Source organism: Gopherus flavomarginatus, chromosome 6 (genome assembly GCF_025201925.1).
Source record: "Gopherus flavomarginatus isolate rGopFla2 chromosome 6, rGopFla2.mat.asm, whole genome shotgun sequence".
In the NCBI taxonomy this organism is placed as follows: Eukaryota; Metazoa; Chordata; order Testudines; family Testudinidae; genus Gopherus; species Gopherus flavomarginatus.
The window spans coordinates 111584325-111611359 of record NC_066622.1 but is presented as its reverse complement, the minus strand read 5'-3'; the positions used below and the strand labels follow the sequence as shown (position 1 = coordinate 111611359).

At 39.7% G+C, this 27035-nt stretch overlaps 1 protein-coding gene across 3 annotated transcripts in view; it reads left to right on the top strand.

Annotated features, from left to right (window-relative positions):
• INPP5A (inositol polyphosphate-5-phosphatase A) overlaps positions 1–27035 on the top strand; it is a 422955-nt gene that overhangs the window by 126557 nt on the left and 269363 nt on the right. For all 3 annotated transcript variants that reach the window (XM_050959547.1, XM_050959548.1, XM_050959549.1), the window contains exons 3-4: positions 15144–15244; positions 20850–20937. In XM_050959547.1, coding sequence (XP_050815504.1) covers positions 15144–15244; positions 20850–20937 — 189 coding nt within the window. The remainder of the gene's footprint in view (positions 1–15143; positions 15245–20849; positions 20938–27035) is intronic.

Sequence of the window (27035 nt, the reverse complement as noted above, 5' to 3'; positions counted from 1 at the left end):
TATAAGTAACTACTTTTTTTCTTATTGCATGTTCTGACTATATGTTAGTGTGTGGTACAGTAACTCCTCACTTAATGTTGTAGTTATGTTCCTGAAAAGTGCAACTTCAAGTGAAACGATGTTAAACTAATCCAATTTTCCCATAAGATTTAATGTAAATGTGGTTCCATTAGGTTCCAAGGAAATGTTTTTGGGGCAGACAAAAGATCCTATATACTGTACAATATTGTACTGTATGGTGGTGGAGAGGTGCCCGAGCTTACCCCTGGGGCTCAGGGCTGGGGGTGTGGGGTCTGGGGGGGAGTTAGGATGTGGGAGGGCGCTCATGGTGGGAGTGCGGGAGGAGGCTCATGGCTGGGGCAGGCATGAGGTGCAGAGCACTTACCTGGGGCAGCTCCTGTTTGGTGCAGGGCTGTGCAGGTGGCTCTATGCAGCGCTGTACCACCCCCATGGCTGTGATTCTGGGAGCTCCCCCTCTCCCCCCCGCAGGCAGGGCCATCCAGAACTTAGGGGCTGCAGGGCCCTGGGCTAAGGGGGCCCTGGGGACCTGGCCTCCAGCTCTAAAGCCCCTTTCAGAATCAGGAGGAACAGGGGCAGTTGCACAGCCAGTGGCTGGAAAGAAGCATCGCTTTCCCCTTCAAAGCTGGCTGGAGAGAAGTGGCTGTGCGGCTGCCGCTGCTCCTCCTCAGTCCTCCGGCTCATGCTCGCAGGGACGCATTCTGAAAGGGGCTTTAGAGCTGCAGGCCAGGGCCCTGAAGCCCTGCAGTCCCTCAAGCCCTTGCATTCCCGGTGGCCCTGCCTGCTGGGGGCGGGCAGCTTCCCCGCTTGCTTGCTTGCTCCCTCCCTCCCAGAAAGTCCTAAGTGCCACCAAACAGCTGTTTGGTGGCGGGGGAAGTGCTAGGAGGAAGGGAGGAGGCAGAGAAGAGGAACTTGTGCAATGCTCCCTTGTAAAGTCAAACAACTTTATAAGGGAGCATTGCAGAACTTTATAAACGAGCATGTTCCCTAATGGAGCAGCGAGGTAACTTCAAAACAACGTTAAGTGGGAGGGTGTTAAGTGAGGAGTTACTGTACATAGATTACTTTTAAATTTTGAAAACAATCACAATACATTTTAGTTTTTAACATTGCCTATTGCCTAACTTGTGAAGATGGACGGTATATCAGGCAATGAATTATAGTCTGTTCCCCAGAAATAAGCCATTACAGTATATTGAACAACAAAATGATTGCCAGAATTCCTTATTATATTTGCAGTCCTTCACCTTACTTAGGAAGACTGGGAAAATAGCTTTGTCAAAGAGGTGACACACCCTCTTTTAGACTACTACTTTTTGTCAAAAAATCAAGTGTGGAAATGCATATAAAAAAACTTCTGGGGCCAATTGAAATTGTAATGGTTTAAATGCTTTAAGACTATCTGTGAAAAATAGGTAATATTATTATATAAAATAAATGGTACACATTTTAAAATGTTAAAGGCTGCAGTAAAACTAATTACTGTTTTTTCTTACTAATTGAAAAAATCTCAGTTTTGAGTGGCAACCATATTGTGTATGTTACAGATCTTAATACAGTTAAAGGCCCATATCTGTGTGTTATATAATACATATTTGAATATGTGTGTTGTGTACAGTGAGATAATACATAATGTCAGAAAGAAGTACAAAGGTTTTAGGGATTTCCCAAATAACTTGCTTAGGGCACTAGACAGTTGTTGGGAGATTCAGGTTCAAGTCCCTGCCCTGCCACAGACTCCCTGTGTGATCTTGTGCAAATCACTTAGCCTCTCTGTGCCTTAATTTCTCATCGGTAAAATGGGGATAAAAGATTTTCCAATCTGAGATGTTGTGAGAGTTAATACACTAATAATAATGACTTTCTCAGCTACTATGGTAAAAAAGAACATATAAGTGACACTTCTGTCTTTAACATGATATGCATATCACCACAATATACTTGTAGGCTGAAGTACACTCATTGTAACAAAAATTTTTTAGATGATGAATTTTGTCAATGATTACTTTCAACCATGTGCCATAGCAGAATGTTTGTGAGAAGGATGGAGGGACGTGAATTAAGAGTATTTCACAATGCCAAGAGTTACTGAGGTAGAATTTAAGATTGTTTAGAACATAAGAATGGCCATACTGGGTCAGACCAAAGGTCCATCTAGCCCAGTATCCTGTCTTCCAACAGTGGCCAATGCCAGGTGCTTCAGAGGGATTGAACAGAGCAGGAAATCAAGTGATCCATCCCTTATTGCCCATTCCCTGCTTCTGGCAAACAGAGAGTAGGGACACCATTCTACTTGCTTTGAAATTTGGTCCCATTTGTGCAGCAGAGTACACAGGGTCCTGCATGGAGAGTAACCAGCTACTAGACTAATGGACAGGGAATAAGGCTAAGATTTTTGTCATGTTTATATGTAGTAAATGTCATGGACAGGTCATAAGCAATGAACAAGAATTGATGGAAGCCTGAGCTCCATGATGCCCAGGCTGGCAGCCCAAGCCCTACTGCCTAGGGCTCACAGCCTGAGCCCTGGAGATCACCCTGCCATCCGAGAGAGGGACTGACAGCCCAAGTCCTGCCAAACACCCGGGGGAGGGGAGGAAGAGGGAGCTGATAGCCCAAGCCCCCACACCCATTGTGGAGGGCTGACAGCTGGGGCCCTGAGGTTGCAGAGGTCACAGAAAATCACAGAATCTGTGACAGACTTGTTGCCTTAACTGAGAACACAAGTTGTATGAAAGGGTAAAGGAGAAAGCTTGTTTACAAAAATAACTACATAAATAAAGTGGAGGAAAAACCTACTTTCTGGCTGTTTTCTAGCTGGAAGAAGTTGGGAAAACAGGAAAAAGATATGAAAAATGGATTTTCCCCACTTTCTCACACTTTTTCCTCCCTTAATCCTCCATTTTCCAGCTGGGGGAAGAGGTGGCAGGAGGTTGTTTTAGTTTTAGTTTTGTTTGAGAAAAAGTGTGGGAGTCAAATACCAAAACGAAGGGAAAAACTAAAATTATTTGGTTTCCAAAAACTGAAACAAAACACACATCAAAATGAAATATTTTGACAATGCTGAAATTTTCCAATCAAAATTTGTGAAAATTGACATACTCTTACAGAAAATTTTACAACTTTTTATGCAGAGTATTTGGATCAGCACTAATCATTTATAAAAAGATTTTTGTGATAGAACATTATGCTCAACTACGCCTATTTCAGAAACTGGGGTCCTGATTCTGATCTCATTTACACCAGCTTTACTCCATTAAATTTCCATTGACTTCAGTGAAGATACTCCTGGTGTGTACTAGTCTGAGTTCATAATAGGTCTTTTGAGATGTCTTTTGCTAAGATAATAAGCTATTACCAGTACAGGTACAGGGATTATTGGGCCATATATATTGTTAAATGGTCTTTAGCCTTAACTTCTTTGAATTTTAAACCCTGAAATGTTCATTATTCATTATAATTAAGAAATTGTTCATTTATTGTACTGAAAAACTAATAAAAGGTAATGAAGCGGAGTCAATGTGCTCCTAGCTGAGATTTATACCTTGGAAGAAATTTTAGTAAATAATACTTTTTTTGCCAACTCTCTTCTATATTATATACTCATACTGTACTGTTCACTCATTAAAAGATGTAAAATATTTTAAGTATTAAGCTTCATATTTGCTATCATTTTAATCCCTCAAAGATCAGATTATGAACTGGAAGAATGTTTCCCATGCCTAAGTGTGGTGAATGTCAGACAGCAAATGCTAGTACTCAATACGTTTATAGAGTGAACAGCATTTCATTAACGTGGTGATCGATTCCAGAGATTGCTCTTTTACTCATTCTTCCTGGATGTGAGGGGTTATATGTCAAACATGATGCAGGTGTCTGGAACGCATTTAAAACAGCTTATCTTAACTTGTATTTGACTAGCTTATTAGTGCTTATTAGCTAGATAATTAAAGACAGACTATAATGAAGAAAACATTTATATCAATTAAAAATTTTTAAATGGTATTTTTTACTCTGTTTACTATTAATTTAGCAATAATCAGTTGCTCAATATTTTTCTTTTCAGTGGTAAGACTTAGATGTGTTTGCTTTACAAGATAAAGTAGTTGCAATTGTTTTCTAATTATGGTAATTTCATACAGCTATCTGAAGGGATAAGATCAATATCTCTGTCAGCAGTGATGACCGGAGCCGCCTGGATCCCTTTTCGATCAGGTGTTCCAGTCCAAAACCAGACACCTGGCAACCTGATGTACTTGCACTGGTGAGGCTTCAGCTGGAATGCTGTGACCAGTTCTGGGCCCACATTTTAGGAGAGATGTGGGCAAACAGGAGAGAGTCCAAAGGACAGCCACAAAAATGATGGAAGAATAAGAAACCCTGATCTGTGAAGAAATGTTGGAAAAAAAAAACTGGGCGTGTTTAGTCTTGAGAAAAGAAGAGTGAAAGGGGAATGTGATGTCTTCAAATATGGTTAAAGGCTGTTATAAAAGAGGACTGTGATCAATTGCTCACAATGTCCACTGAAGATGGAAGCAGTAGTGGACTTAATCTGATGGTAGCTAAGCTCTGGAATAGGCTTCCAAGGGAGGCTGTGGAATCCTCATCACTGGAGGTTTTTAAGAACTGGTTGGACAAACACCTGTCAGGGATTGTTTAGGTTCATGAGGTCCCTTCCAGCTGTACATTTCTGTGCTTCTATAAAAAGTTGGATCTGGGTTCAGATTCTGAACCTGCCCTTTCCAAAGTTCACATGTCTTTTTGCCTGGGGTTTTCTTTAGGCCCATCTCTACTTCAGAATCTCATTACGATTGAGAGAGAACTGACTGATCTATAGCATTCATTAACACGAATTTTTAATGCATGATTGTTACACAGCTAACACAATTTGTAGTCTGAATGAAGTGTAGTGAGATCTGAATAAAACATCATGTATGGGAGGGAACATTTGTTATTCCCTTTATGTGTTACGCTCCTTTGCTGAGTTAATTCTAATTTAGATTGGAACTGATTTTATTTTATTTATGTTCCTCTGGTGGCCTATTAATAACATGTAGTACTAGTGTGTGTAGACTGTTGTATTTTAAAACTCCTAGCACTACTTAGTTTTGTGCCTTAAGCATTGCTGAGCCCACTGGCTCTGCTAATATCTGCTCTGCTCTTACTGGTGGTTTGATTGATATTGGCTGTTCCTTTAATGGGTTGACTGCCTTCAGCACTTAGATGAACGGTGAATGGATCTTGACCTGCTGCTCATGGCTTGAGGACAGATTAAAATACTGTCATTAATGATATCACTTGGAAGTGACATACTGTCTGTTGCTGATAATAATCTGCTTATTGATTAACTCATTAGTATCTGGCTTCAGGGTGGTAGCTGTGTTAGTCTGTTTCAGCAAAAGCAATGAGGAGTCCTTGTGGCACCTTAGAGACTAACAAATTTATTTGGGCATAAGCTTTCCTGGGCTAGAGCCAAAACTTATGCCCAAATAAATTTGTTGTTCTCTCAGATGCCACAAGGACTCCTCATTGGTTTTTTTTATTAGCATCTGACTAGCACTTTTCTGTAATGAATTCTTTTAGAAGAGATGTTAATGCCACTGTCATAAACATACAGGTAAGGGTAGCATAAAATCCCTCCTTTACCTGTAAGGGGTTAAGAAGCTCAAATAACCTGGTTGGCACCTGACCAAAAGGACCAATAAGGAAAGAAGATACTTTCAAATTGGAGGAGAGAGTAAGGTTTTGTTTGGGCTCTCTTTCTTCTGTTTTCTCTGGTTAGAGAGAGAGAGAGACAGAGAGAGACCAAGGAGGTAACCCAGCTCCTATTGAAATGATACATCTAAGATTATAGAAATTGTAAGTAATAGCAAGGAAATGCATTAGATTATCTTTTATTTTAGCTCGTGAATTTTACCTGTGCTAAGGAGGGAGGTTTATTCCTGTTTTTGTAACTTTGAAGTTGAGCCTAGAGGGGAATCCTCTGTGTTTTTTAAATCTTTTTATTATCCTGTAAAATTACCTTCCATCCTGATTTTACAGAGGTGCTGCTTTTACTTTTTTCTTTATAATAAAGTTGTTCTTTTAAGAACCTGATTGGTTTTTAGTATCAGAGGGGTAACCATGTTAGTCTGGATCTGTAAAAAGCAACAGAGTGTCCTATGGCACCATATAGACTAACGGATGTATTGGAGCATAAGCTTTCATGGGTGAATACCCACTTCGTCAGATGCATGAACAAAAGCTTATGCTCCGATACGTCTGTTAGTATATAAGGTATCACAGGACTCTTTGTTGATTGGTTTTTAGTGTCCTAAAAATCCAGGAGTTTTATCTGTGCTCACTTTGTTAAACTATTGGTTGGTATATTATCCTCAAACCTCCCCAGGAAAGGGGATGAAGGGGCTTGGGGGATATTTTTGGGGGGATAGGGCTCCAAGTGGCCCCTCCCTGAATGTTTGTTTAAATCACTTGGTGGGTGGCAGCAATATTGTCCAAGGACAAGGAAAGGTTTTGTGCCTTGGGGAAGTTTTTAACCTAAGCTGATAGAAATAAGCTTAGAGGGTCCTTCATGTGGGTCTCGACATCTGTACCCCACAGTTCAGAGTGGGAAGGGAACCCTGGCAGCAACCTTTCCCAGAATGACTGACTTGTTCAGCTGTAGAGCTGATTCACTGCCCTACATTTTGTATAGGAATTCCATTCATGCTATTGAGTTATATTGGTATAGTGGAAAGCAGTATACTGAAAGTTGGTTGGGATTTCAATTTCTCTTTTGTCTATGGACAAGCTCGTGTACTTTAAATTCAGTTTAAATTTAGGGCATCACCTCTGATCCAGATTTATAGCAAGGAAGCTTAGTTGTCACAATCAGAAATAAAGGCTTTTGTTTTCTGTCCTCAGATCAAGTATTTCTCTTCATAGATATGTATTTTTCCTTAGTACTCGGGTAAAGTAAAAAAACAGATTTTAAGACTTACAATAAAATAAAGCTAGTCAAGGTTTATTTACATATTTGGAAGTGTAACTGCAACTGTTTATTTTCAGTCCCTTGTGAAATCAGGTTTGTAGGATTTCAGCAACAGGAGTAAGTGTGAAAAAAATAAAACCTGCGTATTATGTGATCCTTCTTCATTATGATCTGTTGAAATTAGACATTTTAATAGTAACCTTATCCATCCCCTGGACATTTCTACTCTCCATAACTACCTGTGTGGGACAAGAGCCTCTCTTTCTTCTAAGAGAGTTGGCTATGAAAACTGCCAAGTCTCACTGTGAATCAGCAGCATTAGAGTAGCAGGGAGCATGGAGGAGAACCCCCAGCTCCCTGGTGCCTAGGATGCAGAGAGGACTATTAATTTATTCACTCTGACTTTTAGTAAGTTTAGCCTAGCCAAAAGAAGGCTGAGGGGGGATATGCCTGCTCTTTATAAATATATCAGAGGGATTAATATTAGAGAGGGAGAGGAATTATTTAAGCTTAGTACCAATGTAGACACAAGAACAAATGGGTATAAACTGGACACTAGGAAGTTTAGACTTGAAATTAGACGAAAGTTTCTAACCATTAGAGGAGTGAAGTTCTGGAACAGCCTTCCAAGGGGAATAGTGGGGGCAAAAGACATATCTGGCTTTAAGACTAAGCTTGATAAGTTTATAGAAGGGATGGTATGATGGGATAGCTTAATTTTGGCAATTGATCTTTGATTATCGCCAGATAAGTATGCCCAGTGGTTGGTGATGGGATGTTGGATGGGATGGGATCTGAGTTACTGCAGAGAATTCTTTCCTGAGTGCTGGCTGGTGAGTCTTCCCCACATGCTCAAGGTTTAGCTGATCGCCATATTTGGGGTCGGGAAGGAATTTTCCTCCAGGGCAGATTGGCAGAAGCCCTGCAGGTTTTTTGCCTTCCTCTGCAGCGTGGGGCATGGGTCACTTGCTGGTGGATTCTCTGCAGCCTGAGGTCTTCAAACCACAATTTGAAGACTTTAATAACTCTGACATAGGTTAGGGGTTTGTTATAGAAGTGGATGGGTAGGGTTCTGTGGCCTGCTTTGTTCAGGAGGTCAGACTAGATGATCATATTGGTCCCTTCTGACCCTAAAGTCTATGAGTCTATGAGTACGCTCTATGAAGCCAAGTCATTCTCTTGCTCTGTGTTTATATAACACCTAACAAAATGGTCTCAGCACTTACTGGGATCTTTGGATGCTACTGAAATAGAAATAATAAATAATGTTTATTCAGAATTCTAAATATGCTATGTAATCAGTCTGTGTGCACAAGAACGTGTAAAATAACTTTATATTTTGCCTGTTTTTTAGAAAAACTTTAATTTAACTCTGTGGTTTTCTTAGATTTGTCCATCAATCGATTTAAAATTGTTACACAAAAGACAGACCATAAATGCAGGTTGTGTAGACAGATTTTAACAAAACACCAGGTCCAGAGTGCTCTCCATCAGAAAAACCTTTTATTGTTCAATAGACAATGTTTTAGTAGCACTGGATATGTTCAGTTTGAACAAAGGCCATAAAGACAAAAAATATAAGCCATGTTATTTGGGAGTGTTTATCTAAAACAAGTAAATTTCCAGGTGCTGCATATTTGACTTGGTGCAGGAATTTTATTGCTTTATCTAATTCAAATATTAATGAAGCATTACATTTTCCCTGCTATTTTTAAAAATGTAGTATATTATACAGCATACCTACTATACAAAATAATGAAGCACAGCAATATTAAATCTGACTACTTTTTATTTAGGCTAACTATGACTGTTAAGAATAGCAGAATTATTTTTGCTCTGGACTAGGATTGCCAGGCATCTGGTTTTTGACCGGAACGCCCAGTTGAAAAGGGACCATGGCGGCTCTAGTCAGCACCACTGACCTGGCCATTAATAGTCTGGTTGGTGGTGCAGCGGGGCGAAGACAGGCTCCCTACCTGCCCTGGCTCTCTGCAGCTTCCCGGAAGTGGCCGGCATGTCTGGCCCCAGGTGCAGGGGCCATCAGGGAAGCTCGGTGTTCTGCCCTTGCCCCCAGCTCTGGCTGCACAGCTCCTGTTGGGCGGGAACTGCAGCCAATGGGAGCTGCGGGGCCAGTACCTGCTGCCCATGCCTCCACCAGGGGCCAGACATACTGTCTGCTTCTGGGAGCAGCACAGAGCCAGAGCAGGTAGGAAGCCTGTCTTAGCCCCACTCCACTGCCGACTGGGAGCCGCCTGAGTTAAGCGCCACCCGGCTGGAGCCCATACTCCAAACTGCCTGCCTGAGGTCAGAACCCCTTCCCTCACCTTAACTGCCTCCCAGACCCCGTATTCCCATCCGCACCCCAACCCCCTGCCCCAGGTGGGAACTCCCTCCCTCCCGCACCCCACCCCCTACCCCAGCACTGAGCCCCGTCCTGCATCCAAACTCCTTCCCAGAGCCTGCACCCCAAACCCCTGCCCAGCCCGGAGCCCGCACACCCTCCAGCACTCCAGCCCCCTGCCCTAGTCCAGTGAAAGTGAGTGAGGATGGGGGAGAGCGAATGATTGAGGGTGGGGGCTGGAGTGGGGGCGGGGCAGGGCAAGGGTGTTTGGATTTGTGTAACTAGAAACTTGCCAACCCTACTCCGGAAATTTTTTTTATAAACTGTTTCTGTGCTGGGATTTTAATTGTCAATACTCTGCTTATCCAAATGTGGGAGTTATCACTACATTTGAGAAAGATCAGACAGTGGATTTTGTAGAATAAACCACCTACAGAGACATCAGGTTGGAGGGTGAGAATCCTTAAAAGCTCTAAGCCATGTCCAAGAACATAATTTTACGTCAAATTCATGATAATGGCTAATTTAAGACTCGTATATCTTTTTTAAGACTAAATTTAACTTAGTGCTAAATGGTAACTTAATTGCAGTTTGTAGTGTGATTGCCGGCAAAAGAGCTGCAGGGAAGAACACACATAATTGTAATGTAGGCAGAGGACATTTATAGTCAGAAGCTTAGCATTTTTTGTTTGTCATGTGCTGTGTAATTTTATTTCTAAACATAGTGCGATTTTAAAAGCATGCAAAGAGGTGCATGCACTCTACCCTTCTGACAATTTTGCCTAAGTAAATCATGTAAGTTTTTAGACATATGCTTGCTGCAAAATTATTGTAGTTCGTTTGCAGAAATTATGTTTCCGTGATCCCTTTATGCCCTTTGCTCCCTGAAATCTGGAAGGAATGGGGCACCTCTTCTACATAGGAAACAAGTAGGAACAACCTGTTCCAGACTGAGAGCCTCCTATACACAAAATCAGTTTACAAGGCAAGACCAAAATCTTCCTTTTAATTTTACCTCTCTTTATCTTTCAATACGATTTATCACTTACCACTTGCAATGGAGTAAATTAGGAACAACTTTGCTGAAGTCAGTGAGATTAAACTGGTGTAAAAACAGAATCAGGCCATATAACTTTTTTAAAAATACCCATTTTTTGTGGGATTTTAAAAATCATTTAGGTGCCTAAGTCCTATTGACTTGCAATGGGACGTGGCACATTGGAAAATGCTACCCTTTATCTATAGATTGTAGCAGTATACTTCTTTCTATCACATACTTGAATTCCACTCCATAATTACTCATTTTTCACGTATGTATACTACTATCCTGTCCAAAAGTGTTTTTAACATGTGATTAAAGTATAGAAACCATTTAAAGAAAAACATGCTACATCAGTGCAATGTCCTACATACAGCTTAGTATGGGGGTGCTTGACTAGTTACAAGAAATTCTTCTCAGGATCATTGCAGATTCAACCAGATCACTTTCAAGGTGACTATGCTGATGAGAAAGACAGACTGGTGATGTTTACGTTTTAGTCATAAGTTATAATATAGTGCTTTAAAACCAAGGCTGTTTTTTAACAATCTTTTTTCTCCATTTCATGTGAATGAATGAAATAACTTGGAAGGAAAGCATAGTTATATTAGTGAGATACTATTCTCCTTTAAAGAATCAGGTTTCCATTCACTTAGGATAGCGGTCCCTGAACATTTTACCTCATGCTCCCCCTTGCCCCTGTCCACACCTCCCCGTGGAGCTGCACCTAGGGGCAGGACCATGTCTCCAGTATGGGGGGGATGCAGGTGGGGTAAGGGGGCCGGGGGTGGCGGTGAAGCCTCAGCTGACAGCCGGTGCCCTGGGCATGGGGTCAGCAGCCGGAGCCCTGAGTCCTGGGTGTAGGCCAGCAGCCAGAGCCGAGTCCATGAGCGGAGCTGGGTGGAGCTCCCTCTCTACCGCCCCGTGGGCCCTAGCTGCACCCCCCAAAATGTTCCCCCCTTAGGGGGGAACCTCTTACTTAGTAACAGACCTAGAATAGTATATTTGCTGCTCAAAAGATCAATTCTACTTATAAGTTTTTAGGTGTGGGAACGGAGTGATAGATAATTGAAATCTGAGGCACTAATCTAAAGCAGTTAGTATTCTGTTACTGGAATTTAACTATTACTGTCTTTGGCTCCTGTATTCCCCACCTGTGTGAAAGCATATGTGGTTAACAAATGAACACCCAAAAATCTGTAGTTCTGCTCTAAGTGTGGAGTTTGCACATTTTCTCCCTTGGGACTTGCAGACTGGGTAGGCAGGGGTGGGTATTACAGAAGGACAGAAAGTGGGCAGAGAATTTGGGGGCCATTACAGCCCCCGGAATTTAAACTTCAGGCAGCTGAACAGACAAGTTTTGTGAGTAGAGGACATGCTCCTCTAATTCACCATTTGTTTTTTGGACTTTTTAGTAGGTAGAGTAATGCACAAAATGATTAATGGACAAAATGATTAATGGACAAGGCAGTAGACTGGAGAAGAAATTGTGGTTAAGTGAAGGCGAGGCTCTGAAATTTTGTTCTCAGACATGCCAAATGTGCTGGCCCAGATCTTAGAAATATAGGACTGGAAGGAACCTTGATAGGTCATCTAGTCCAGTCCCCTGCACTCAAGGCAGGACTAAGTATTATTTAGACCATCCCTGAGAGGTGTTTGTCTAACTTGTTCTGTCACACCTGCATCCAAATCTGTATGTGGAGGCTTGGTGGAAAGAGGGGTCAGCTGTGGCCATATCGCAGTGTCCTCTCTACCCCATATCCTGCAGAGGGGCCTTCATGGTCCAGGGATGCAGATTTGGCAACTTGAGGGAAGGAGTGGGTAGGACGGGAGTGGGGCTGAGAAGGACACACAGTTCCTCTTCTTTCTAGCCATATAGATGCCCTGAAAAAGAAATTACTGTCTGAGACTGTAGTGTCTCTTCCATCATACCAGAGGCCAGAGCTGATATGAAAGTTAATAGCCACTGCATGGACGGACCTCTGGCCTCTCACAGATCTCTGGGAACTGGGAAGCTATCAAATTTAGCAGCAAGCCAAATTCTACCTTCTCTGATGTAACAATAGAGGGAGGAGCTCTCTGAGGGTATCTTTGCAGAGATTTCCCTTTTATTCCCTTCTTCCAAATTATGCCCCTGGGCAGGGTGATCTGGACCATATTAGAACCCTGTAGTTTTGTATATTTTAACTTTACTAAAATATTTTTAGTCAAAACAAGTTAAAATATTAAATTAAAAATGTTGGTTTAACTTTTAGGAGTTCGGTAGTTATAAAACAATTGATTTCATTGCCTGCTTTTGCAGGAACTGCAGTATCATCTTACAAATGTGATAGAAATATGTTTTCTGTTCAGTGTCATTGTTGGTACTGTGTATAGTGCTAAACACAGTGTTACTTGCACAGTGTAGCTGACAAAAATGACTCAACTAATAGTGTAGCCTTAACCATTCAGTTCACGATTCCCAATCTTACAGTTCACAAATCCTAATAATTTTGCATGCTGCTGGACAAGGAGGTCAAACCTCTGATTACCAATTTAGAGCAATGCAGTTTTGTCAAGATTACAGATCACCAGTAAGTTGCTAAACCACTGGTTATTTCTGATAGCTAATCTATATTTATCAGGAAATTCCAATAATATACATAATATATAGTGAAAAGAATGGGTACTGAAAATAAAAGAGACATGTTTTGAAGTCTCCGTGCGTCTAGATAACTTGTGAATACTACTGAATTCCTTTATTCCAGATTAGTGTATGTGGTACTTAGGGCTGGAGAACTGGAACAGAAAAATGGCCATACCGGGTCAGACCAAAGGTCCATTTAGCCCAATATCCTGTCCTCCAACAGTGGCCAATGCCAGGTACCCCAGAGGGAATGAACAGAACAGGTAATCACCAAGTGGTCCATTCCCTGTCACCCATTCCCAGGTTCTGGCAGAGGCTAGAGACACCGTCCCTGCCCATTCTGGCTAATAGCCATTGATGGACCTATCCTCCATGAATTAATCTAGTTCTTTTTTGAACCTTCCACATCTTGGAGCGCTTGGGTAGGAGGAGCAGAAAAGAATGAGCAGAACCACAGTAAGGTTATTTGCTGTGCCCCTGCCAACTTCTGCAGTTGTCAGAAACACCTTATGACGAAAGCAGTGTAAGACTGAGCCATGTTAGGAGGCATATCTGTCCTCTGACTATTTCCCTGAGGGAGATAGTCAACTGTTGTGATTAGCCATGTCATCATCAGCTCTGAAGCTTGAAGGAGCTTTTGTGTGTTACACATTGCGGAAGTTGGTTTACCACCATATTCATAAGAGTTTTTTATAGGATAGTAAGTTCTGAATCTGGATGAATTCACAGTTATTAGTCTTTCTCAGCAAAAATACTTTGTTTAATATGTTTTCCAAAGCCTTTAGTCTTTCAGTATTGGCTAATAACCTATTGCATTTCTACCACTGGATATTTTTTTTAAAGCTAAGAGAGTATTAAAAAACCTCAAACCAACAATAAGCATATATTTTGTTAATTTTCTCTTTGCAATTCAGTACTGTGAGCACTTGTTCATTCTTGAATTTTTTTATTACAACTCCTTTGCTCCTATATTTTTCTTCAGCTTGGTTGGCAAATAGAAACTCCTACGGATATCTAGATAAAATCATCCCATTTCTCCCAGTTTTGCCAAATCCATGCATTCAAAAATCAAAACTCAGGCCCTAAATTGCAATGAGATCGGCTAAATCATGACATTTTAAAAATAAATGATAGGATTTAAAAATATTATTGTGTGTCTTCTGGTTTTTGTGCCTTCCGAGAGAAAAGTGTGATCATTCAGGTTCAAAGTTCAATCTTAAATGTGTTGTCAAAAATGCAGATTTCCATGTCTGCGGTATGCACTTTTCTTAATTTTTAAATGAATGCTTACAATCTGCAGACCTAACTGGTACTCACTTAGGGCTGTGAGCAGTTATATTGGTCAATTAGAAGGTGCTCATGTTCTATAGTGATTGGGGCTATATAAGCACCTAACCAGACAGACATATATTGAAAATAGCTGCTGTGCTGCAGCTAGATGGATGAGAAGATGCATATGCTTGTAAGTCTGCATTGTCTGGGGACAACTGCTACAAAATCTTATTTTTTGGAAAGTAAATATTAACTTTTTGATATTTAAAGTCAGTACAGTAGAACCTCAGAGCTATGAACACCTCTGGAATGGAGGTTTTTCGTAACTCTGAAATGTTTAACTCTGAACAAAACATTATGGTGGTTCTTTCAAAAGTTTACAGCCGAACATTGATTTAATACAGCTTTGAAACTTCACAATGTAGAAGAAAAATACTGCTTTTAACCATCTTAATTTAAATGAAACAAGCACAGAAACAGATTCCTTACCTTGCAAAATATCTTTTTTTAACTTTCCCTTTTTTTCAGCAGTTTACATTTCATCCAGTACTATACACTATTCACTTTTCTTTTGTCTTTGCTGTCTGATTGCTATTTCCTGTTTCAAATGAGGTCTGTGGTTAATCAGTCAGTTCGTAACTCTGAGGTTTTACTGTATCTTGTATTTTGAAGCTATTAAAGATATACATTTACAAAGATAATTTCCAATATTTTGATAATGATTCTGCCAGTTGTTTACCTTTGTACCCAACAGGTATTACCTGAAAGAAATCCTATTAACTAAACATTTCATATTTAGTCTTACTTCATATGTGCCATATTTCAACCTGTGGATATAACTTTGCTAATATATGTGACTTATGTTCATTTATTTCAGATTGTACATACACACAAGCCACACTTTATGGCTTTACATTGTCAAGAGTTTGGTGGAAAAAACTATGAAGCTTCCATGTCTCATGTGGACAAGTTTGTTAAGTAAGTAACTGGAAAGGTGCATTTCTATCCTAGTATATGTTTATGCTTGGAAGTATAACAAATATTAATGGATAACATCTTATCCTGTAAGGTATTGAGTGCCCGTAACTCCCATTGACTTAATTTCATAGAATTGGGTCAATAGTCTTGTGAAGCTACACTAATTTGTTGTAATACAGCTATGAGCCTGTAGGGAAGTCTGGCACAAATTTAAGGTTTCATTTTAAGTTAAGAGTCTCTGTACTCCTTACTGCATACTTAGATGTGGCATGTTTTTTTTTTTGTTTTTTTTTTTCAGAAGCACAATACTACCTTTTTTTTTTGAGGTATGTGCTGATAAACTCAATGTATCTGAGAATAAAATCTGGACCTTGGATCATTTGTTTTCATGCAGCAGTTTCATGTTTGCTAATATACTTTTGCTTCTCAGCTAGCCTCCACAGAATTAAATATCATTTTTGTTATTGGTTTTGTTGTAGTTTTTTGTTTTAGTAACTAGAGTCTGGCTCGTCATTTTGTGGTTGTTACTTCTATAAGAGGAATAGTGAAAAGTAGTTGCAGTTTGCTGAAGGCCAGTTACCTCTGTTGAAAATAAATGGCCTTTAACATGAGGCATGGTCTGCACTTAAAAGTTAGGTCAACACAGCTAAACGGAAGGAGGTTTGAAAAATTCACACTGCTGACCGGTGTAGCTAGACTGACCTGACCCCCATCACATAGGCAGCTACATCAACAGAAGAATGTTTATGTTGATGTGACTACCACTATTTGGGTAGATGACGTAGCTACATTGATGGGAAAACATCTTCTATTGGTGTAGGCTGTGTCTACACTATGGGGTTATGCTAGCACAGCTACGGCAATGTAGTATGTAGTGTAAATATACCTCTAGATAAATAGATACTGTTACCTCAGTATTAACAGAATTACCTGCATGTACTATAAGGGAATACTTCTGGACCATTTCAGATGGTAAGATAAGTGTTACAGAGCGGTCTGCCCTTTTAAGGACCAGAGGCTTGGGGCCAGCCAGTTTTGTTAATTAATTAGATACAGCTGAGGGGAGAACAGGTGTTCCCTATGAAGAACTGGGCTGTCATTAAGGTGAAGAAAGCAGGAACAGCAGGGAAGTCCCTGGGAGAGGCTGACAAGAGTCTGCTGAGGGAGAGGATGCCATGGGAACCTGCTGGGGTAAATGATCCTCAAGGGAGAAAACCCTGGGATTCAGTGCTTGGCTGAAAGAACAAGGAAGAAAGTGTCCAGAAGCCAGGAAATAGGGACAAAGAGCTTGCAGAAGGGGTGCCCAGAAGAGGGGCCAAATTTTTTAGTATGGATATAGTGAGACCATTGTTGAAGCTGATCATGGAAAAGGAGCCTTGGTAGTGGCAGAAGATCCTCTGTTTGACTTCTAGTCTGATGGACATTGTCGGGTTTGGACTCTGTGGACGTTTTCTTTGAACTTGGAGGCCTTGTATGTGTTTTAATACATGAACCTGGAAAAGGGTGTTATTGAAATAGGGAGTTTTGAAGTCCTTATCAAGAACCCAAGGAAGAATATTGCAATTTTGAAGTCCTTATCAAGAACCCAAGGAAGAATATTGCAATGCTGACTCTTGCAACCAGGAAGTACTATAAGACAGGATGTCATGTGACAGTACGGTTATTTAGTTATCTTCCGTCATTGGCAAGCTCTAATAATTAAACAATTCTGTCTCTTGAGAAACTTTTCAAAATGCCAACTGCTAATGTATTTTCTTATGCTGCTACTTCCTAGTTGAAATCCAAACTCCTTGTGATAAAAGGTTGAGTCACAGTGGGGGGCATGGAAACCTAATATGGAGGAAATAGAAGGTGAGATAGACGAAGTGTAAAGGAAGAAAAATTTAAGCACAAATAATTATTTAAAAAAAAATAGTATAAGTACTGCAGGTTGAAAAGTTAAGATATATTCAATTTGCTGAGAAATTAGTGAACAGGAGATGTCATTTTGTTCTTTTATACTGTATTCAACAATGTAATATGTTAGGAAGAAACATTAATCATAACAAGTATTAGCTCTAAAATACAGACCTAGACTGAGATAATATCTCAAGCTAATAAACCATGCTAACCTCTTAACCGTCATCATTTGCTGTTGTTACATTTCCTGTATAATTTTCCCTGTTAATTAGATAATATACCAGGGGTCGGCAACCTTTCAGAAGTGGTGTGCCAAGTCTTCATTTATTTACTCTAATTTTAGGTTTTGTGTGCCAGTAAAAGATTTTAATATTTTAGAATGTTTTCTCTATAAGTCTATAATATATAACTAAACTATTGTTGTATGTAAAGTAAAAAAGGTTTTTAAAATGTTTAAGAAGCTTCATTTAAAATTAAATTAAAATGCAGAGCCCCCTCTAATGGTGGCCAGAACCCAGGCAGTGTGAGTGCCACTGAAAATCAGCTCCTGTGCCACCTTTGGCACATATGCCATAGGTTGCCTACCCCTGTAATATACTATGAAAAGACAGTATGACTATATTGGTATTTTAAAATACAGGACTGGAAATCAAGTAACTGAGTCTACACTCCAAACTCAAAAATAAATATAAAGAATTTTAAGTCAGCGCTTTTTCTGGGCTAAATGATTGTAGGAATGTACCAGTATTGATGCAAGTGCCATCTGAGGGGATTAAAGACAACATAACCAAAGTTACACTAGTAATAAGTTTATTTTTATCCTCTGACATTTAATTTTGTATTTAATGATATAGTGCACCAGAAGATGAGATTAACTGACAAAAGAATTTCACAAGCCTTAAACTTTGGATGCACTGAGTCAAGTATGAGGAGTACAGTACTACTGTCCTTTGGCTAAACTTTTAATTCTATAAATGTATAGAATTCACATACTTGAGATCTTGCATATTTGAGTAATTTAACTAAGTAGCTTTGTTTGCAATTTTGATTTTTCTGTTTTGATAGCTAACGCAGTTTTGAATGGTGACTTTTCAACATGATGAAACACAGTTATTTTTATTAAAGGGAAGAGGTGCAACATCTGATTTAATGTTGAAACATTTGTCATTTAAATAAAGACAATAAATGCCACTGTTAATGAAATGTAGCCATAATGAGTTCTTTTCAGAAAAAAAAATTTATGTTCTGAAACCTCCTTGTTCTCAAATATTTGATTTGCTAATAAACCTTAATTGACATTACTGATGGTAAATATTGAAGTTATATCAACATAAGATTTTCAGTTAATCCTCCACCACCTTCAGTACTTTGAAATAATTTGAGGGTCCTTTTCCATGGAAAGTAGTCAAACAGTGCCCTCTGCTGATTTTATTAATCATTAGTTGATTTAGTGAACCTTTTTATTTTAAGTAAAAATAAGATAGCCCTTAAGTTGTTCTTTTATTTATAAAACTGAATTTGTTTGCTGCATATTTTGGTGTAGCGGTTCTATTGTTCTTACTTTTTTATAGTGGGGCCAATTTGATGTTTCAGTGGATTTGAAATAAAAAATATAATTTGGAATATGTCAAGTATCAGGGGCTAGCCATGTTAGTCTGTATCCACAAAACCAACAAGGAGTCTGGTGGCACCTTTAAAGACTCCTTTTGTGTCTTAAAGTCTTTAAGGTGCCACCGAACTCCTTGTTATAATTTGGAATGAGCAACCTTTATATTGTAAATCATCAAAATGCAAAACTGTTACTATGTATTTCCAGGTCTGAGCATTTTCTTCACTCCATCCCCTGGAAAAAATACTTTAATCCTAGGCCAGAGTAGATCCCATGCATCGTTATGGGTTGAAGAATAGAGATCCCATTCTAGGCTATAGGACAAGATTTAAAAAAAAAAACAAAAGAGAGGGAGAGATCTTATGGCCCTATCTTAATCTCAGTCATGCTTCAATAGCATGTGTCCTCCTGATTGTCAAGAAGGGCAAGGGGCTATCCACTCCCTCACTGTTTGTATGTGTGATTCCCTCCTTCTGGCTACTGTCTGGAGTAAGCAGGAGGGTGGGGTAAGGTTGATTGTTGAATCACCTGGCTCTTGCTTGGTGACACAATGCTTCTGGGCTCAGGCCCTTTGAAATTTGTCCTAGGCTGGTTGTCATTTAGTCAGTCATAAGAACATTCCCTGACATAGCTTCCAAAAGTCGTCTCCTGGAAAGCAGGTAGATGGACAAAGTCATGTATGCCACTGCTAATAAATAAGGTTAAGATTTTGTCACAGTTATTTTTAGTAAAAGTCATGGACAAGTCACAGGCAATAAACAAGAACTCACAGAAGCCTGGTCCCTATTGCTGGGGGCTGACAGTCTGAGCCCTGCCACCCTGGGGATGGGGCTAACAGTCCAAGACCTGAAGTCACGGAGGTCATGAAAAATCACAGAATTCTGACCTCCATGACAGACTCATAGCCTTCCTAATAAATAGGGGGAGTAGCTTCTTCAGCTGTGGTGCTCCCATGGGACAACAATGGCAAAGACTCATTTGCTGGATCCAAGTTCCTCCAACTACTAAAAAGAGGCAGCTTCTTAAAACTTTCATTTTTTTGTTATTCTCAAGCACTCCTGCCTTAAAAACCTCATGCTGGAGCACCTTAACAGCACCATTTTCAAGGCTGCCAGGTTTTGTTCAACTCTGTGTGTGACATTTTTTGACAGAGAGCAAAGAACTGAGAAGATGTTGCGGGGGGGCGGGGGGGAATAAAACCTATTCCCTTTGTACGTTAGACACAAAGGAGTTTGGCCAGGTAGAGACAGAAGGGATTGTTGAGTGGGAATTGAACTCTGTTGAAAATCCGCCCAATAGTGTAGCTATCCGTCTGCCAAGTCAGCCAATATCAAAACTGTTTGGCACATCTTCACTTGTCTTTGGGTTTCCCAAGCCTAGAGAGCAGCCTGCCACTGATGTCAGAGCAGCCAGCCTTTGAAGCCAATCATTCTACAGTCATGTGAGCTGGCCAGCAAGATTTACAGACTGTCTTCCAGAGATTGGGAACCTGGAGCTCAGACTTTAAAGCCTGCTGGGCTGGTTCAATTTTTAAGAAACTTTGATATCTTGAAAGTTTTTGTGGTTTTTCTCAAGACCTTCAAATAATATAGATGACACTTCGCAGTACCATAGTTCTTCAATAGCCTATGTGGAATATATTGGTTGATCTCAGTCCAGTCCTTAGTAGTCAGGTAGCCACATTACAAAACCATCAGTTGTCAGAAACTGGCTCCCTTGTTGACAGTCTCAGCAGAAAATCCAAAGACTGAATGGACGTGCAGGCTGAAACACCCTCTCTTATTGGTGCTCCCTTCATGTTAGAGTTAAGGAATATTGGCAAAGCAGTCTGAGGAAGATTGAACGGCAGCTGTTTGCACTGTAACTGTTTTGTGGGTAAATAGAGAACTTCAGTCTCCGGGGCTGTCAGTGTGACATATATTGTCTACACTTACGTTCACTTAAAATGTCTTTTAAAAATGAGAAATAATATGAACTAGGTCCATGCTTTCTTTGATGGGTGTTAGGGACATGTTGAAATATAGTGGATGAGAGTGAAGAGATACAACAGATTTGCATATCCCTTCATACTGACAGTCTTTCATTTATGTCTTTCAGAGAATTGTTATCAAGTGATGCAATGAAAGACTATAACAGAGCCCGGGTTTACCTGGATGAGAACTACAAGTCACAGGAACATTTTACGGTAAATTTCCTTCTTCCATGAGATTAGTTTAATATTCAATTCCCTTATGTTTGATTTTAAAACTGTTTTATCCTGACTGATATAAGGATTGGCTTTAGCATCCTCTGTGATGATGGGGATTACATCTTTTCTAAATGTACCGTATGGCGGTAGGAGATGTTCACACTGATTGTTTAGAAGAACTGTATCTGCTAAAATGTTAGTAGAATGTCAGAGTTCATGAAAAGTGAGTTTCTGCATTCTTTTGTGCTGGTCATTAGTAGATCATTATACCTCCATTCAAGGAAATGTCACCAGGCTACGTTTTGGGATGGTGCCAGACTTGCCGCTTGATTAACTGAAAAGAGATTGGCAAACATTGGAAACTTGTTATGGATCTTGAGTTTGATTCATGTGACTGTGAAGGGAAAAATCAGTATACAAACAAACTTACACTGATATGTGGGTAACGTTTATGTAAATGTGAAAATGAAACACGGGCATAGGAAAATTCACCTTTTTATCTATAGCGGAAGAGACCATTTAATGACAGCCTGAATTTATACAATAAACAAACCACAGCTACCATTTTATTGCCCTCCCAGTACAGCCGTACTCCCAGAAGACTATTCGGCCCCACTGTACCTTCTTCCCTGACTGACCGGACCCCTCCCTTCACACAAGTAGCCTATTTTAATCCATCATAGCCCATCCTATATTGACATATTTTTTTTCTACATGGTTTCTCCAGGGTCTGGTCAAGGTAATCCTCCTCTTTCTTCTCAGGGCCACTAGCATTAATCCAAAATGTGTTCTTAAAGCAGATTTTGTTCTGACAGTTTTGCTTTCCTTTGCTGATGCTGCTGGTGTGTTGTGCTCTCCTTTATGCTTCTCTGTCAGCAGTTGGTCAGTCCACTCTCCTTTGTACTCCTCAAAGCAGTCTGATAGCATGTTCAATGAGTTTATGTAGTCAAGTGACTTAACTGCTGACACACACAACTGTCCAGCTATATAGCTTGTTCTTCTCCAATTCTTCATATTGTCAGTCAGTCAGAGGATCCATAATATGACTTTGTGATGTGACCTGCAGCATTGTAGAGGTTGTTTTAGCATCATTGGTTCATCTGCTCTGTTACCCTGGCTTCTCCACTTGACTCTTCTGCTGCCAAACGTGGCTGGCCCATTTGACCATAGCAATAAACTATGAGGCATCTTCACTTCTTTTCCCATTCTTCTATGAGTCCTAATTGCAGTGTCCTAGCGTAATCCAAATGGCTGTCAACAAGTTAGCACTATACAATATCAATAAAGCACAGGTTAAATGTATTCAGATCTGGCTAAATGACAGATCTCAAAAAGTAGTTATCAAGTGGGAATTTCTAGAAGAGTTTTTTTTTTTAAAGGCCTGTTCTGGCCTGGCACTATTTAATACTTTTATCAGTGATTAGGAAGTAAATATAAAATCGCTGCTGATAAATATTTGTGGATCACACAAAAACTGGTGGAATGACAAAATATAAGGACAGGGCAGTCATACAGAGCAATATGGATTTCCTGGTACGCTGATCTCATTCAAACAAATTGTGCAAATGCAGATTATACATCTGGGAACAAAGAGTGCAGGCCATACCTATATAATGGGGGGAGGGAGAATGTATCCTTGAAAGCGGTGACTCTGAAGGATTTAGGGGTTATAGAACATGAACTTGAGCAATGCCATGGCAAATAGGGCTCCTGTGATCCTTGGATATATGTAAATGGGAAAGTAGTAGGGCTACAGCAGTTGTGGTGTCCACATTTTTAAAAGGATGTTGAAAAAATCTGAGAGAGTGCAGAGAAGAGCCACAAAAATGAGTTGAGCGCTGGAAACAATGTGTCACAGTGAGAGATGTTAGGAGCTCAGTCTGTTTAGTTTATCAAAAAAATCAAGAGATTACGTGATTATTTCCTTCAGTGAGGGTTATTAACTATTAAAATAACTACACCGCTACCTTGATCTAACGCCACTTGATATAACGCCACCCGATATAACACCAATTTGGATATAACGCAGTAAAGCAGTGCTCCGGTGGAGCAGGGCTGCGCACAAGTTCAATATAACATGATTTCACCTATAACGTAGTATGATTTTTTGGCTCCCAAGGACAGCATTATATCGAGGTAGAGGTGTACCAAGGGGCAGTTGTGAATTCTCCATCTCCTGAAGTCTTGAGATCGAATGGATGCTTTTCTGATGATATTGTTTATTCAAACACAAGTTATTGGGCTTAATGATGGAGTAGCTGAATGAAATTCTGTGGCCTGTGTAACGCAGGATATCAGACTAGATGATCATTATGGTCCATTCTGGCCTTAAAATCTGATTTCTTGAATAAACTTTAATTTATAGTGGTGGCTTAAAGTCCCTTAGGAACTTAATTCGCATGTGGAACTAGTCATCGTGGAGTGTTGCTTTGCCATGCTCCCTTTCCGCCTTTTTTCCTCTCCCTGCTCTCTTCATGCCTTCTCAATCCCCATTGTGCCAGGAGCTAAGATATGACTCAAGAGGTAGCATAGGGGGTGGAGTCACCTCTGCCAGCTTTACTTACACGGGAATTTCCCAGTGCAAATATCCAGCAACTTTAAGTTCATTTTGCATCACTTAAGTGTAAATGGCAGAAAGTGACTTGGTGGATAAGAGAAATCAGTCTAAAATTCTAAGTGGAAAAATTCTGAAGTGCAACCCTATATAAATATGATGTGGATTTTATATGGATATGACCTGTGCTTGTGGTGATAGTTTTAGACAAAGGATTAGGGAAGAATTTGTGTGATTACTTTCCTTTGTATGTAGTCTTGAGACTAAACCAAGTAACAAAAAACAAAAACCAAAAGTCCCCTTACTATTCCCTGTCCCCACTACACAACAACCTAAAAATCCAGAAAAGTGTGAGAGAGAGAGAGAAAGAGAGAGATTGATTCACCTTCATCGTAGGCTTTTTTTTTATCTTGTCACTTGTTATAGACACTGGCACTTTGTATCAAGGAATCTTGTACATAATTTCAAAGACTACTATCACAAATTTAAGATACATTTTTAATAATCATGATTTTGACTAATAAGAGTCTTGAGTCCTGAGCTTTTAGTCTTTGAATTCATGCACTGTCTGCACTAGATAGATTTTCAAAAGGGATTTTAACTACTAAGTTGTGACCATTTAGGGTAAAGTTTTATTCTTATCTTCAGTGTGGCTTGGTACTTTCAGGATGTTATCCATCTCCCCAGTTCCTCATTAGTTTTGTTTCTGATTGCAAAGGTCTTTAACTTGGGTGGTTTTTTTCCATTCCTTCTAAGGCATGGAGTTGGCAACAAACGTAATCCCTAATAATTGTGCGTGTGTGTATATAAATATATTTATATATCTCTATATGGTTATATATATATATAGAGAGAGAGAGAACTTTTTCTTTTTAAAAAAAGTAAAAGTTCATCATATATGTTGTTGTGAAAATTCTATTTTCTTTAGAACTACGAAAGCCCAAGTATTCACAATGTTGCTAACTTATACCTCTGTTATTCTAATATCCCTTTTCCTTCAGTTTTGACAGTGTAGCCTGTATGGGACTTTCCTTGGCTTGGTTTTTGCAGAGCTAATTCTGATTTTGCTGCCCACAATTACACAGTGGCTGCTTAGGAGCGCTGACTTAAGGCATTGACGAAACACCTTTGGGTAACATGAATCCTCAAAATACACCTCCCTCTTTGCTAGTATAAGGAATGTGGCTTTACTTAGAGGATATGGATATATTTCTTCAATACTGTTTGGAAAGTATAGTGCACTGACAGTGATATTCAAGGAGCTTTTGTGGAGTTCCTGATAGATAGATAGAATTCTACAATAATTCTACTGTATGGTAAACAATCAAAATAGCCCATCTCAAACCCAAACAATCTAAGACTAGTGATTGTGCCATCTGCAATTGTGTACCAGGTATGGTGAGGTTTTTGGTTTAAAGACACTTCCCTGCAGTAGCTGTCAGTACCCAGCTTGTGAATTCAGATAAAAACTTAATACATTTAAAAATAATTCTCTACAGCTGCAGGGCCACTGTTTAGCCTGAAGGAATTTGATGAATACCTCTACTGCTTCTGCAGCTGACAACTGGACTCTTAGCTCCTATTGGCTTTTGCAGCAAGCATCCCTAGGAATATGAAAAAGGTCAAAGGTGAGAGATAGCATTTGGCAATGGTCACTTGTCTAGATGCAGGGAATTGCTGTGCAGCTTTTCAAACCCTGCTAGGATAGAGCCTGTAGCTAAAATTTCCTCACACAACACTACTAAAAAAAAAATCAACCCTATCAGATTTCAAAATGAACAGTTATATAAAATTTAAAAAATGACGTGAAGATTAATTTCTTGGCACAAGGTAGGACAGCAGCTACTACACTAGGGCTCATGCTTGTCAGCTTTCGGAATATGACAGTGTTAGAGTTAAGAGCTCTCAGCAGTTATGAATGAAGTTTGTGGGTGACAACCATTGAAAGAGTAAAGGTTGTTTCCCAGAAGTTTCACTAACTGAACAGTCTGCCTCAATATTAGTTCAGTTGTGACTGGAAACAAGGATGGGCAAACTGGTTTGGATAAAAACTGACTCTCACCTTAGCCTACAATCCTAACTCAGGATTTTACTGGTAGTTCAAAATACCAGTAATTTTTTTAAAATTCTCCTCTTAGTATACCTTTCATTACACAATTATACAACTGTAGACAGTTTTACATATCCTTTGGCAAATACTACACAATACAATCTAGACATCAGTCCCAGTCTCTACTAGGAGAGTTTGTATAAGGTCTTTATAGGGAGGGTGATGAATGGAGGCTGAGAAAAGGTCACAGGCAAGGCCATAAAAATACCTATAAATAAATAAGATGAATCTTGAATTTTTTATTGAATTTCTCAAGTTCTTAATGTTTAAATTCTCTGCTATAACTTTAACTGCGATCCGTGTGGTTTTGTTTGTTTGTCTGATAGGTCAATAAATTATCAGTCTTCACTCTACACAGATGTTTTGCAGATTGGGAAAAAAAAAGTAAAGGTTTTAAAGGGATCTCTTTATTGGTATTAGATGAGAGAGAAGCAACACTGAGGAACCAGGTTTTCCCTCAACAATTATCTTATTAGTAATAATGGGATGATTCCATTTTTATGTTGGTTGACTAAATACCAACTAGTAGCCATCACTATTCAATCAGTTCTGACTTGAAATGCCTCAGATCATGGCAACCTGAGTGACTTCAGTGACAGCTGTATGTACTACATTAGGGTGGAATTTGGCCCATAATGTCCTTGAGACTGTGCAAGACTAAAAATAATGGAGACACTTGACATGTTTAGTGTACACCAGGCTAATTACTGGTCCATTAAAGTGTAGCACGTGTGGGTGTTTGCATATGTTCTTGGCATGCAAGCGAATTGGTAGTTGATGAAACAAGGCCCTGGGATTTCTTTTCAGTTTTAACTAGGCAACTCCTTAATTGCTGTGACCTTTGCTGTGTTTGCTCGGCATAAGCAAGGCTACTATGCATAAGTAAAGTAGGAAATGATAGTTGTAGGGCACACCCATGCCTCTCCCATCCCTTTCCTGCTCCCACATAGAATTTGAAAATTTGTACCATGGTAGCCACAAAATGCCAAACCATATACCTAGTATGTACAGGAAAGTTCAGTACAAACCATCAGTCTAGCAACACACTCCTTGTCAAAGGTCAGAGGAATGTGGGTAAAGAGTCTGCAGCCACAAATTCAGAATGTAAGCCTCCTGGGTGGCTGCACTGAAGGCTAGTTTACCTCATTGAACTATATTAAGTTTCCTCTGATTTGAGGCTTTTTTATTTCTTAATACATATGTTAGAAAATATTTTTTTACTAAAAACCAACAGACAGACAAAACTCCCCAGAAACCCTAAATACAGAAACCATTTGAACATGAGTATTTTTAATATTGTGGGAGGGATTTGGGAAGGTGTTTTTTTTTTTTTCCCCTCTCCTCTCCCCCCCTCACCCCCAGTGGGCTAAACTCTACATAGTCCTGACAGTCTCCCCCATTAAGAGTAGAACACAAAGGACCTCACAGGGC